We start from the raw sequence: 15337 nt of genomic DNA, 5'->3' as shown, positions 1-15337 counted from the left end.
CCCAAAGCCATTTCAAGCAACGTTTCAATTCTGAATGGTGGTCTTACACCAAGGCGATACTGAAAGTATCTTCCACTCTGAAACGTGTCACAAATATACTATATATTATTTTAAATTATAACACAAATTAATCTAACAAAATTTATCTGCGCATGCTGGGATTTGAATCCGCGACCTCCCGCTTGCTAGTCTAGAGCTTTACCCCTCGACCACAAAGGCATGAGGTGAAGGGTAGTATTGATGGGAAACCACTTAACAATAAGCTAGACCCATCAGCAGATAAAACTAACAATTGTTGAAAAAGTGACCAAACTGAAGTGGTTCAACACTCGACACACTGCCTAGATTATTTTATGTCGTTATTTTGAATATAACCGTTGATTAAATATTCAAACATGATCGGCTGTATATCAGACGAAATTGCATCTTGGTGTACTGAAGTTTAGTTTGTTTTTGCTTTTCGATGGAATCTATATCAATTTGCAGAAGGATGCAGTATAATCTAAGTCATCTGTAAACATTAAACATTGCGAATGAGTGATGGCAGAACTATGTCGTTAATTAAAAGCAGGAAAATGTGCCGACCCAAGACATACCATTGAAAAATCAAGAGAAACCAAGAATTAGAAACAGAACTAGAAACCTTTATCGAAAACCTACTCTTTACGTATCTTGTGGAAAAACAAAACGAAACTACCTTATTTAATAGAACGTCGATTTAAATCTTGCCGAAAGCTTTTTCATCATTAACTTATCCAGGTGGCCAAAAGAAATCTAGAGTTCATGTTAGTATATCTGAGATGCAAACAAGATTTGATGTCTAGCCGTCTGCTAGCGGGTCAAACAATGTATTATAATTGCGTCCGGTCTAAGTTAAGTTTTCCTTCTATCATTGATCCAATTGGCTTGCAAAGTGATAAATATTGGTGTAATATAAAGGTGGAAAAATTATTACCGTAGCCACATAGATGATTTCAGAGGTAAGATACATGAAGAATCCGCATCCCAGAACAAAGACTGAATATACGTTGTAGAGGTCCCCCTTCATGGTGCCATACACCGAACTGGGGCACCAAAGACCAGCTATAGACAGGGTCAAGAAATTCATATCAAGACAACGGAGAAATTTAAACTTGTCTATGTCGAAGTCCATCTTGCTAAAGTTGTGAAATGTTTATTCAGATAAGATTGATACTGAAATACGTCGACGTGAATAAATATATTGTTTTTATACCATAAGGTTGAGCAAACTCATATTTAATTCAACAAAATAGGTTTCTCAAACGGTTTCTTATATATATTTTTTCTTTTTGTTAGGTTTAGTATCGACTATTAAGTTAGAATTTAAACATTATTGAAAAAATAGGATCATGCTTGTTTTTTCATGTTTGAGTATACATGCATATTTGAAAGCTACCTCACTACCATTTGCCAATATTAAGGTTCAAAGAAATTACACGTCAGATTTTGGTGTTAGAAGATACGCCTTTTTATGCTTCTCGTCATTGGATTGCATTGATAAATATACTGATTACATAATAAGGTATTTTAGTATCAAAGCTGATTATATATTTATGGCAATAGTAATTATTTTATGTATTTTCGCACTTACTTAACAGACCAGACGTTCCATTTGCACTTAAATCGAGGGTTGTTTGTACTGATCAGCATACATTTCGATTGGTTTCACTGAACTCAGCTAAGTGTAGGAAATGGGAAGTGACATTCACAGTATTATCAGCATGACGTCATAACGACCCACGCGCGCAATTTGGCCCCAAATAGGTTATTGTATCCACAAAAAAAAACACGAAAATAAACGATCTAATCGTTGGATAAGGGTGGAAATTTTTTAACAGCCCGTTAACTCAGATAAGAAAATATGACTTTGCTTAGAAAGCGAACCATTCAAACTCTGCTTCTCCGCTATAAAAACAAAACCTTTAGACGAAATCGTCCACAAGGTTACTTAAACGTATTTATTTAGTATTTTCATCAGTGTTGCGTACCGACGATTGGTACCTACTGGATGAATCGACTGTATTTTTAACGAGAAAAATGAATCAAATGATTGTATTTATTTATCACAAGGAATATTAGGAGTGGGAAAACCCGGCATTTACCTTGTGAATAATGTTTGTTTCATTTGGAAGTTCTGGTGGTTTCTGGAAGGTTCCGTGGCACTATTATTAGTTCACAGATGTACATCTAATAAGCACTCTTGTTTCCACAATACAAACTGTTTTGGGATCACCAAATGACTTTTAATTAATGTATTTAACTTGGCGATGAAAATTTACACTCTTTTACGGAGTTTTCATGAGATTAATTGTTAAAAGGGGCGAAAAATATGCAACTTTCAACGACGAAATGTTGGAATCAAATGTTTGCAATAGATTATTTGCGAGCTTTATTTCAAACTTTTTGATATAATTTGTTAATTGTTGCATCGGATAAAACACCATAAGCAAGTATGTATATACGGATCACGTTAATCACAAGAATATTTATTTATTTATTTTGTAAGAAACAAGCAGCTTTTATATAATATACAATGATAGATATAAATATACAAGTTAACTGAAGTCAAGCCACAGAAGTTTCTTATGTTAAAGTTCATTAGAAATGAAGTTTTAGTATCTTAAAATTAATTTGGTGTTGAAGGAAGGGTAGAGGAAGAGTTAACTAGGAAGAGGATAGGAGATGCTGCCGATACATTCCATACTCTCATATTAATAATCGATCGTACACATTACTTCATATCTATATTTCTTTAGGTTATATCCAAAAATTTCAATGCTGTAAAATTTTAAATAATAAGATTTAATCAAAAATTAGACGTCGTGTTTGGAGGGAGTTAAAATTATGAAATTTAATGGATTCGGTATAATTTGAGAAATAATGTAAGTTTAGTTTATAATTTGTGTGTTTAAAATTTTTTTTTGAATTCTTTCTATTCTTTCGATATGGGCTTGGTATAAAGGAGTCCAGATCAGTGTACAGTGTTCCAGGTGCGGGCGAATATATGAGGTGTAAAGGGAACATAGAGTGTTTATGTTGTGGAAGGGTTTTGCTATGCGAATTATAAATCCCAGCATTTTATTGGCTTTGTTAATGATGTCATCAGTGATGATGGCAATTTTAGGATTATTGACTGAAAAGTCGTTTTCGTTACTCTAAACTTTAATGTTTACGACTAGTATCGATTGAAAAAATCGTAATTTTGATTTAAAAATTACAGTTTGATCGTTGCTTTACGATTATTGATTGAAAATCGTAAAATGTGTCACAATCAAAATGGGAATTCTTCAAGAATCACATTTCTATTTGCAGCTTATTGCCAAAATAAATATTTATTTGTGCGGTACCTCTTTTTTATCTTTATAAACACAAAAAATTATTTGTGCAGTACCACTTTTTTTATCTTTTTAAACACAACTATTTGAAATTCACTTTTGTTTTCAGGAATGAATGATTGCAAAACTTGGGAGTGGAAATTAATAAACACTTTCCGATATCCGACCGAGCTTAAACTTTACGGGTAGACTCGTTGTCGAAGACAAACGAAGAATTTATTTTTAAATTTTAAAACAGATGTATTATGATAAAAAAAACCTTTGTTTTTTACAAGTAGATTTTTATTTCTTGTTTTGGGAACCAGTGACCTGGTTGAGTTGTTATTTTATTACCTTAGTAATTGATGTATAATTTATAACAATGCATTCGTTGATATTTAATATGGATATTAACCGATTGAAAGAGGGCGGTTCGAGTGGAGTGTTTGTTTGATTCGTGCACTTGTCACGGAATGTTTAGTAATGTATTACTATATATGAAATATTTATATTATTTGCTTGCAACGTTGTCGAAACTTTACAGAATATGCATGATTAATACAACAGCGAAAATGCATTAACTTATCAATTTATTATTAATACCTAACTAATATACTTACGTTCAAGTATACACGGTATACGTGAGTCTAATTGGACCCGAAATCAATTATGTAGTTGTATTGGGTAATTTTATTTTTTTTTGTATTTAAATTTTTCATCAAAATGAAAATTCAACACACGTTTAAAAAGTGATATAAAGTCATTAAAAGTGATGAAATAAAAACTAGGTTTAATAGTTACCTATGTAACCTATTTAACCTTGTTTTCATTTCATCACTTTTCATGACTTTATATTGTAGGTGTGTTGAATTGTCATTTTGATGACATACCCGGTCACAGAGATAAAACTATCCAATAATAAGATTGCTCACACAATAAAAAACACAGGCTCACAAGAAGACACACATTCGTCGATATGATCTCATTAATTGTAGCGTAGAATTGTAGAAATGTAGCGCGCTTATAGCGTGGTCTGTAGCGATGTCCGGGTATATTTTGACTCGTGTATTTATACCATACTAACGACCCTGACATTGTTTGTAGTTGATCTCTGAATGTAATTGTCGTTGTAATAATGACTAATGACATACTTAAATTATTTATAATTTTGTTTAGAGAATAGTTGAAATTTAATTACGAAGAACTAATGTTTTCACCGGAAAATTCAAATTAAATAAATATATTTGATTTCGCGTTACATTTTGCCACCTTTTTATAGTAAATAACATGATCATAAAACTAGTACACAGAGAAAACTTACTGATATGAAATATTCTTAATTTATTAAAAATCTGGTCAAATTATTCGTTTTCCTCTTAAAAACGGTACTAGAGATCCATAACGAATGAATTTTCAAATTTCATTACAAAATAACAGTACAGCACGAACATGTTATGAGGAAGTCAGAACACGTGTTCTTCAACATAATAATAAGTTCGCGTCTCGTCCGCATATTTATTCGTAAAGGCCACCCGCGTTGAGCACGTGTTCAGATATGTTCTGATTGACTAATATTTTATTAGGAAATGATCATGTAGTCATATTTTTGACAGTAAAGTGATAAAAAAGCCCTACTCATTTTTCTCCGTGTATTTTAAGGGGTGGACCTCTCCCTAAAATGTTTGTTTCTAATTTGATAAATCAAAACCAAAATTCATAAGATTTGTAAATACCTACCCACTTAATTATAAATCATAAATATTTAAAGTAACATTTTCTATTTCAAATAAGGAATTATACAATTCAATGTCACTATCTCAATGACAATCTTGTTATTAAAACTTTTTTGTGGCCGGTGGATACCATAGTATTGATTATTCCGATTTGAAAGCTAGTGCTCGTTGTAAGAACCACGATCACGCGAACTCTGTCGGGATAAAAAAGACAGTATCCAACACATCCACCATCTTGAACCGGAACAGATGAAATGCAAAATGGTCGAGTTAAAACAGGACTTTGCTACGCTCATAAAATTATGCATTTCAATAAATATGTGTTTGTATTCAGATCTGTTTGCTTTTTGTTAGTTACCCAAAAGTGGTTTTGATTATCTTGGAATACCTAACTTAAGTAATGCCTATGTACATTTATTTATCCGAATAATTGGTTTATAATCTTCACTTTATATATCTGGTATCTGCGTGTGCTGTGTGTCGTTTGATTTCCTTATTATTAGGATCATTATAAGATGTTCCGGAAATAAGCATAACTCAATTGGGTCCTTTGAATTGAAGAACTCCACCGTGAAATCAAAGACATCGAAATCCGAACGAAATGTCAGGGTTTCTTTTTCTTTCGATGAATTTCAATTTTTTGCAGAACAATTCTCAAGACCCTATGCGATCAATTCTATTTATGAAAAAACAACTTCCTAAAGACATAATATCAAAACAATTTTCAAGGGCAGCATAATAAATTATAAAAATATTTTATTCATAAATCTCATTTGAAAAAATCTTCTGAAATTCGTGTGATTAATCACGTAAAAATTCGTCACTGAAAGAAAATAATGCTTTAGGCTAAGTATGGTTTATTATTATTAGGTGGTGCGTGCCACTTGACAAATAAGTGGTTGATTTTCCCGGTCGATAAGGTGGTCTGTTTTTGTAAAAGTCAGCTCTAAGAAATGTTTACCGATAAAACACACTAAAAACCCACACTTATTTTTCATCAACATAAATGTGGTGCTTTTAAGTGTTTGTAAAAAGGTTAAGAAAGAAAATAAATAAATGCATATTTTGGTTATATGAATGATTTAAATTACTTGGAAAATTATTTAATAATTAATTAAATAATAACATAGCCAAATAGCTTTAAATATTAAAGTAGGCTTTAAGGGTGTTCTCGATTGACACGAAAAAAAATTTTTTTTACTTCAATTTTATTATCATTTTTTTAAATAAATGTCTCATATTTTGTGGCAAAAATATAAAACAATTTTGTTTAAAGTGGATTTTTCACAACACCTTCGTTGCCTCCATGGTCGAGGGGTAAGGCTCTCGACTAGTGAGCTGGGGGTCGCGAGTTCAAATCCCAGCGTGCGCAAGTAAATTTTATTTGATTAACTTGTTATTTCACAAATTACTCATTAAAAATAATATATAAGATAAGGAATTTACTCTCGGCATCTCTCTGGTTTAAGAGCAGCATTCAGAATTGAAACTTTGCTTGAAATCGCTTTAGCCGTATTAGGTGACCAGATCTGAATATCCAGGTACTCCTCCACCTTCCTCTCCCCCATCTCCTTTCCATCCCTACTACCTCCAGCCTCACAACATACCCCAATTGGGGATGCCAAAGTCCCAAAATACTATAAAAAAGAACACTATAAAAAAGATAAAAACGCCACAGCTATTTATGGACACTAATATTATAAAATACAATGTACACTCCTCTTCCAGCCACAAGCTAATGCTTCTATGGAAGAGGGGTCTTGAAATATTTGATCATATATTTTAACAAATAAACAAAAATGTACTTATATAATTTAAAAAAAAAATAAAAAAATAAAAAATAAAAAAAACAGCTGACTGAAAATTGTTGCTTTAAACACAACGACAACAAAACAGCGCAAATTTTATGACGCCTGATCTCTAGTTAGAGCATACCAAATAATGAAATTAATTTATTATCACAGATATTTAGTACAAGGGATGGTGGAAATTAGTATAAAGTATGTACTCAAGCAACAAATCACGTCGCCAGATCCAGAGCTACAATCAAGAGTGGCACAATCAGTATTGATCGGTGAAAAACAAACCCAATCTGAATAGCCAAGTCTTCTCCATCCCCATCTCCTTTCCGTCCCAACTCCTTTCAGTCTTACGTCATACCCCAATTGGTGATGCCAAAGTCTCACTGGCACCACGCAGTTGGGACTGCATATTTTCTTCTGGACACAAAACTGCATATTTTCTTTTGCATAATTTATTCCGATTTATTTGCTACACCTTGCAGTGAGTTGAACAAACTTTTTGATTATTTTTTTAATGATAAACCAATGTTTATATGACAAGTTTTTATGCATAGCACAAAGGATAACAAATCATTTTAAGCAATAATTAGTCGCCTGAAATATCAATACAAATTGAAAATATCTGCTTGTTGCTTATAATATAACATTTTTTATCCTTTGTGCTATGCATAAAACCTTATCTTATAAACATTAGTTTATCATTAAAAAAATTATAATATTTGACAAGTTAAAATATTTCATCAACAAATGTAGATATTAATATGTCTCGACGCCATCTAGTGGGAAGTTTGGCACTAACAAAGACTTTCCTACAAAAATAAACTTGGTTGTTGATTGAAGTACTAGGACAATACATCAATGATTAGGACGTATTGAATTATTTGGCGTGATGGAAATAAGCCGAGGTGGCTCAGTGGTCCAGAGCATCAGAAAGAACACCAGAAGGTGCGAGTTCTATTCCCGTCGAATTTTTTTTTCTGCAACGGAAATTAACGAGACCAAATTTTCTCTGCTCGCCCTGACGGAGACACGATACCCGTTAATCCTCTGGAAATATTAAATTCACTTCTAACCGACACATTTGTTAGGTCTGTTGGGAAAGCCATTTGAACATTTTCTAAAAAAGCGCCGATACGCTATGTGACAAATTGATACTCTGCCAGCAGTACGAAATTTCAACTTTGTAATGGGCCATCGACTGGGATTTAATGGAACGAGCTTCACACTTAAAAATGGTTGATGTGAAATTCGTCTGCTGAATTCAATTGTGAAGTCGAATTTCCCCACTGTCAGACCCCGCTTTTGCGGTTGCAGCAACAAACTGCATCAAGTTTTTGCATGCAGTGGTATGCGCTTTGAGTGTGCTTTGTGTTGGTTATGAAGTACACGGTGCCATGATAAAACAGAACATATTCAAAATGGAATAGTGAAAAGAGTGTATAAAAAAACCTACCTAAAAAAACATAAATCAATATAACCCATCGACATATGAATATTCATATGTCTGTGATATAACCTAACGTAACCTCACCTAACCTCACCTCACCAACATAATAACATTATACACGGTGTATAAAAACGTATCCAAAAAAAAATTTACCAGTGATTCCTGATCTCAATGTGAGTAAAAAATATACATAAAATGTTAGTTGTTTTCAAATTCAAACCAAAAAAAATCCTTCAGATATAACCGCCCAACCTCCCTACCCCGACCCTTACTACCCAAACGGAGATAAGTTACGAATATTGAATATTGAAAATTTATTAAGAATCTTTTTAATTGATTGGTAATCCCGTTAAAAACTTGATTCAGGCTCCTAACGAATGAATTGATAGGTTTTCTAATAAACTTTTAGTAAAATACGAATGTATTTTCACGATATCGGAGCACGTGTTCAAAAAAATCCTAGTTATCAAAGTATATTATCAAAGCAAACGCAGGTGCCTGTGATGGACTCGCCCTGGGATAATTTTTTTTTATTGTTGGTTTATTATGGTGGGAAAGAAATTTTCAGTTGGTCTCACGACATAGGAGATTACCAGATGTTGGACAACTGATTTTAAAACAAGTGTTTAGATTTATTAGGGTAGAGAAAAAAAAATAGGAACATGCACTGTATCGGCAGAGACCTCCGTGATGGTGGTTGATAATAGTAAGCCGAGCTAAAATGCTGGTGGGCCAACACGCCACTGGACTGGGGGTAGTCAAGTTTCATCCTTTGAACAAAGAGTTAGACATTTTACTGGAGGAGTAACAATTTATTGGTTTTGAGACGATTTAAAATTAATGTGACAGGTTCTAGGGCCATAATTGATGTGTTCCTTTAGTGCATTTCTGTCTTTTGAAAACAAAAAGCATTCAGAATTCAAAAGAACATAAATTAGAAATCGCATATGGTGATTTGGGGGGGTTGGTTTGAGAAGGGGGAGTCTGGATTTGAAAGCGCGGGGAGACGTCGGGACAGTTAGCGTTGAAGAACGGAAGAAGAAAGTCGATAGTCGTGGTTAGAAAAAGCGGTTCAAGACAGTTAGCGTTGAAGATCGGAAGGAGGAAGTCGATAGTCGTGGTTAGAAAAAGCGGTTCAAGACAGTTAGCGTTGAAGATCGGAAGGAGGAAGTCGATAGTCGTGGTTAGAAAAAGCGGTTCAAGACAGTTAGCGTTGAAGATCGGAAGGAGGAAGTCGATAGTCGTGGTTAGAAAAAGCGGTTCAAGACAGTTAACGTTGAAGATCGGAAGGAGGAAGTCGATAGTCGTGGTTAGAAAAAGCGGTTCAAGACAGTTAGCGTTGAAGATCGGAAGGAGGAAGTCGATAGTCGTGGTTAGAAAAAGCGGTTCAAGACAGTTAGCGTTGAAGATCGGAAGGAGGAAGTCGATAGTCGTGGTTAGAAAAAGCGGTTCAAGACAGTTAGCGTTGAAGATCGGAAGGAGGAAGTCGATAGTCGTGGTTAGAAAAAGCGGTTCAAGACAGTTAGCGTTGAAGATCGGAAGGAGGAAGTCGATAGTCGTGGTTAGAAAAAGCGGTTCAAGACAGTTAGCGTTGAAGAACGGAAGAAGAAAGTCGATAGTCGAGGGTGAAAAAAGCGGTTCAAGAGAGTCAGGTTTTGAAAACGTTGGGAGGCGGGAAATAAAGTCAAGGGGGTCAGAGTTTCAAGGTCTGGGAGACGGTCAGGAATAATCAGGATCGGTCAGCGTTTTAAGATAGTCGAGTTAGTAAAAACTAGGAAGCGCGTCAACAAGAATTAATCGTCGGGACGCGAACACGGCTAAAATCATTTAGTGTAGAAGGTGTGGTTTTCTAACAGCATGAGTATGTTACTGCATGTGACTGTGTTTGTTCTTTATAATTATTTGGATTGTTGGCACTAAGATGTATCGGTAAGTCTATTATAATCTAATTATTAACACTTATTTCCCTAATGTAAACCAAATAATTCAATTGTATTTTGAAGTAAGGGTATTTAACTTGAGCACTATAGGTACCCGTTAGCAAAGGAGGCCATAAATTACGAGACCTGGCCATTAAAAAAAGGGACGAAGAACGGTTACCCTGAAACCGCTTTAGATCATCCAACAATAGAGATTGTTTATGAGTTAGACTATTTTATGCAATTTAAAATGATCTAATAATTCCCCAGTAGTTATATTTAGCGCCAAAATTTATAGAACACAAACCATTGTATTTATGCAGTGTTTTTATAGTAACGGATAGAACGGTAAATTAAATGCTTCAATGCCTGTTATTTGAAAATGAGTTGTCGTATCCTCCTTGGGAATTCAACTTATTCTATACGGAATTCATAAAATATATTTAATTAAATATAATTTATTCAAACATCACTCTTTTAATTCATTTTTGAATCGGAATAACGCAGCGGATCGAGGCTAGTCGCCGAGAGAGTGCATCTGTCTGGCATTCCTATTCTATCAAGCGAGATTTTAATTTTTCATAGGTTTGACGGGGACGAAGTATACGAATTTTCCGTAGGCTGTCCTATCTTACCAAAGCGACAAAAGCGAAGGGAACGAAATTTGTAATTTGGCTTGCCTAATAGGGACTTTTGTGTTAGCAAAGTCGATAACCCTGGATACCGAGATAACGTCTATTTTAGTATAGCAGCGCCGGCTTTTTCCCCTGCTATTGGTGTGGTTGAGTTATTCCCGTAAAAAGCACCGGTTTCTGTCGAAGGTGTTGGCGGACCAGCCTTAGATAGTCACCCGGAATAGACCCCTGTTTCGAGTATTTTCAGCTGGTGAGAGGACGCTTTCACTGAGTTCAGATCGAAGGGAACGAAAATTGCTAATGGGCTTTCCTACTTGAGTTAGCTGGTAGACGAAGGAACAAAGCGGATAAGGGCTATGCTATTCTTGGCTGGCGTGTGAGGAGGATTTTCTCGCTGACAGAACGAAGGGATCGTGACGAATATGAAGTTGTTTCGGCGCTTTCTGACGTCCTTCCTGTCAAATTCAATAAGTACTTACCCCACTATAGGAGGAGAAGTCATCCAGAATTAGGTTGGAAATTGACTCCGACTGAAACCGTTTGAGCTGACGGAGATCGGATGATTTCAGATTCACGACCTGATGATTCCAGTATCCCTGATCCTTAGCGCCGGAAGTCGAGGATATCAATTTCTACCATTCTTTGATATTTGAAGCGAACGGAGGGTAACAAACGATAGAGCGAATGACCATGACTTTGAAGTGGGGTAAAATCTCCCGTCTAGGGAACATTCGTTATGTCGGATGGACGCCCTCATCCAAATTAAATATTGACATGACTATTTTGAGTGTGGACGAAAGACTTGAAGTATGTTCTGTATTGTACATATGATAAATATGTGTCATTACCTCTACTGGAACGAGAAGCTGTATAGACTGGAGCCAGGAGCTATTTGGAGTAGCGTGACTGCAGAGGCGAAGTCGAACAAACTGAAGCTGAATTCATCATTATCCTTACGAGCGTAAACCAGAGGGGTGTTCACGGGACTCCCGAACTCCTGACGTTGCTGATGCAAACCACTTCAGTATATGTTTATGTTTGAGGTTAGTAGAGTGGACTCCTAATTTTCGGCATGCTGGCGAAGCTCAACTCATCATCGATTTGGGGGAGGTTGACGCGACCTAAACCTCGCGCTACCCACGTGGCCCAAATGGTTCCTGACACCAGGCTATCATGCCACCGGACCAGAGCAGCTCCTTGTACCTAACGGTATAAGATGAATCTTCATCATTCATCATCAACATCAACATCAACAGCTACCACCAAGGACCCACATTCCACCTTCATCACCCTCCGGCAGGAGGCAAAACATGTCATTATCTCATCTGTCGCTGAGCGATATTCAATTCATTTCTGGAGGTGTTGGGATTGGACCATCAACTTGGCTGCTCTCGAGCTGGTCACGTTGATGGATGGGATTTGGACGGAGACCAATCGAAAGCAACACATGTTTTGTCTCTAGCTATTCCCGAAAATACCTACTCATAGAAATAACTCACAAAACTAACAATCCATAGTCAAATCATTAACTTAGAATCTTGTGCATCTTGAATTGAATTGTCTATAGTGAATTTCATGTACTTAATTTGTAATTAATTGTCTCATTATATTAGCACATTATCAACTGCAGCAACCGGAAACGTTTGGGCGAGCAAACAAGGTAGGAAAAGGTAGTTAAAATCAGGGTAGTCGGTCATTGTCTTATTTTCAAACCATACAGAATGTAACACGCCTCATCTAAAAAGAACCAAAGTTACCACAACCAATTAAAAGGATCCTTCAATGAATTAATCCCTGTCGAAACAAAAAATTGACACAACGTGACATATTAATTCGTTAAGATCTATCTGGCTTCTTTCCTTTGGTTTTGACCATAGGACGTTAAAAACATTACATGCATGAACTCGTGTTATTGGGATATAATTAAAGTTTTTCAGGGAAAGGTCTGCAATCCCGTTTTTATCAGGATGACCAATAATTTGTAGAGATTTTAAAATAAATAATTAGCAATACTCATTTTTCTCCGTGCAATACCTACTGTTTTTAGATGAAAATAAAGCCTTGATACCAAAACTCCATAAAAATATTTACTCCAAATAAACTCAGGAAACACTGGTTAAAGTTTGTTGGGTACCTACTTGCTGGTACACCCTGTATTTTTTTAATTAACTCCACACAGGACGCCCTGAGGAAAATAATTTCCCTCAGGGCCTATGTCATCTTTTGGGATGCTGTGTGGAGGGTCTTTTTGAGGAGAGGAAGGAGTGAACCCGGGTCTTGAAGAGACCCATGTTGTGGGAGGGAGGAAACACGAAGGCCAGCAATTCATTCCATGGGCGAGCTGTTGAACTAGAGAACGAGTCGAAGAAACGAATATTATCCAGGTCATTACGACAAATGTTAATCGTGTACAAAAGATTGGCGCGTGTTTTTCGTGTTTCCCGACTGTGCTCCGGTGCCGAAGGGATCGATGACGCTAATTCCTCGGAGCATCTTACATTGAAATTCTGGTAGAACGAGTACAGCATTTACACCCACCGCCTGCTTCTGCACATATTTGGGAGTTTTTTAAGGGCTCCAGACCAGAGGTGGCTGCCAAATTCAATTTTAAGGCGCAGGATAAGCAGTTGTGTACTGTATTATTAAAGTATATGCGCGCCATGTACAGTACGCCCAGCCTCTGAGAGGGTTACGCCAGACCGGGTGACTAATGGTTACAACAAGCATATCAATAGAAGACTTCTTGGGAATGCTGTACATTATTATTAATCTTTTTTTATAAAAAATAAATTATCAGATTATATCATGTAATTGGGTTTGACCTATCCACACAGTTCTGCTGAAATTTCTTTCAATAATTTGTTCACTTTTGGGAACAAATCTTATGATCTCTAATAAATCGTTGTATCTTCCTTATTCTCCCATCTGTTGATAAATATGGTTTAAACAATTTGAAAAAAACTTACTTAGCTGTACCCCGCCACGCGTTGCTTTGGCTCAGTTTGTCTATGCAGATAGAAAAATCAATAGGGCGTGTTGCTTTTACATCTTACGCTGTTTTTAAAAAAATATGTTTTAACCTCTCTCAGGTGACATCTACATAATATAGGAATACAACGTTATGTCAAAATTTCAAAGAAATCGGCGAAGAACTTTGGGGTTTAGAACAAACGAACATTTACATTATGGTTTATATAGATTTTGATATGAAATGATAAACAAGTGAGGTGACAGTAACGTTTATAATATATTTATGTAATAAAATAAGTATGTTTTTTTTAATAAATTTATCGTTATCAGTAAGTTAAGAGCCTTGGGGAGTTTAAATTAAAATATCGTTTACTGTAGTAGACTACTTTAAATTCATCATATTTGCTTACTTAAAAGTCGTTGGATGAAGGGGTCTCTAAGATAGAGTAAGACAAAATAAACTTTTTCCTAAAAAACACAGTTTAATTCGACGTTGTTACATATTTTTTGTAATTTGGTTTATTGTAAGATATAATCATTCTAATACATCGACCCGTTTTCGTTTAGTTCGTTACCGTCACTAGATATTATTGGAGATTTTTTTTCTCTTTCTGTTCAGACTATCGATACGCTTTTTACGATACGATATTTTTTTATGAATGTACTTTAAAAGAATAGTTTCTTAATTTATATATTATACGCCCATATGGGTTTTACAAACATTTTATGATAATTCAGAGGAACAGTAATCATAAGTAAAATTTGCACTGAAAATTATATAGAATCCATCTTGAAGAATAGTATTATACTAACCTTAATTGTTATTATTAGTGAAGTATGTTATTATAGCCTTCTTGAAACCCTATTCCGTGCAGTTTAAATCTTAAATTCAGGTGCTAGATAACAGTTTTTTTCCATAGATTAAGGAAGCAGACAGAATTCAGTGATTGATTTAATATTTGGCATAGTGCCTTGGGCTGTATTGATACAAAGTTAATTAGAAAAGCTGAATTCATTTTCTCAGGGCTTGCTTTTTTATTTACTTTTACGATTTTATTTTGGGCATAACTTCCGGAACGTTTATATGTAAAGCAGAAATGTGAACCGATTCCGTTAGATGAAAGGGTGGAATTTAGTCGTTTCGGATGTCCAAAATTTTTGAAGAAATCGACAAAGAAGTTAACAATGTCATTAGTGTTACTACTACCATTTCCTCGAAATACATGTATGTAGGTAGGCAGGGTTTATTTTTTCTTAGTACATGTATGTGTTTAAGGCGATGCCATACGTAGTAATGCAAAATCATGTGTTTTTTATTTAAAAATTTGGTCGCCTAGAAATGTTTCAGATGCTTTAATTAAATACTGCGAGTAGAATACATCTTGGCCTTTGAAATAATCGAGTATTTTTTATATAAGTCTTTTTATAAGCCCAGAAAAAAATGTATAGGCCTATAAAAACTGATTTAAAGTTCGAAATCTCCTACTTACGAACCC

At 35.2% G+C, this 15337-nt stretch overlaps 2 protein-coding genes across 11 annotated transcripts in view; one reads left to right on the top strand and one right to left on the bottom strand.

The window, feature by feature from the left end:
• Window positions 1-1153, bottom strand: part of LOC149420998 (odorant receptor 46a-like) — a 43217-nt gene extending 42064 nt beyond the window's left edge. Inside the window, exon 1 of the mRNA XM_089635111.1 lies at window positions 956-1153. Coding sequence (XP_089491237.1) covers window positions 956-1153 — 198 coding nt within the window. The remainder of the gene's footprint in view (window positions 1-955) is intronic.
• dlg1 (MAGUK family member discs large 1) overlaps window positions 1-15337 on the top strand; it is a 181972-nt gene that overhangs the window by 92000 nt on the left and 74635 nt on the right. The gene's annotated exons all lie outside the window — the stretch shown is intronic.

This window comes from Hesperophylax consimilis, chromosome 9 (genome assembly GCF_061612785.1).
Source record: "Hesperophylax consimilis isolate HC1 chromosome 9, BYU_Hcon_1.0, whole genome shotgun sequence".
Taxonomy (NCBI): Eukaryota; Metazoa; Arthropoda; class Insecta; order Trichoptera; family Limnephilidae; genus Hesperophylax; species Hesperophylax consimilis.
Note: the sequence above shows the minus strand (reverse complement) of the source record. Positions and strands in the feature narration are given on the sequence as shown.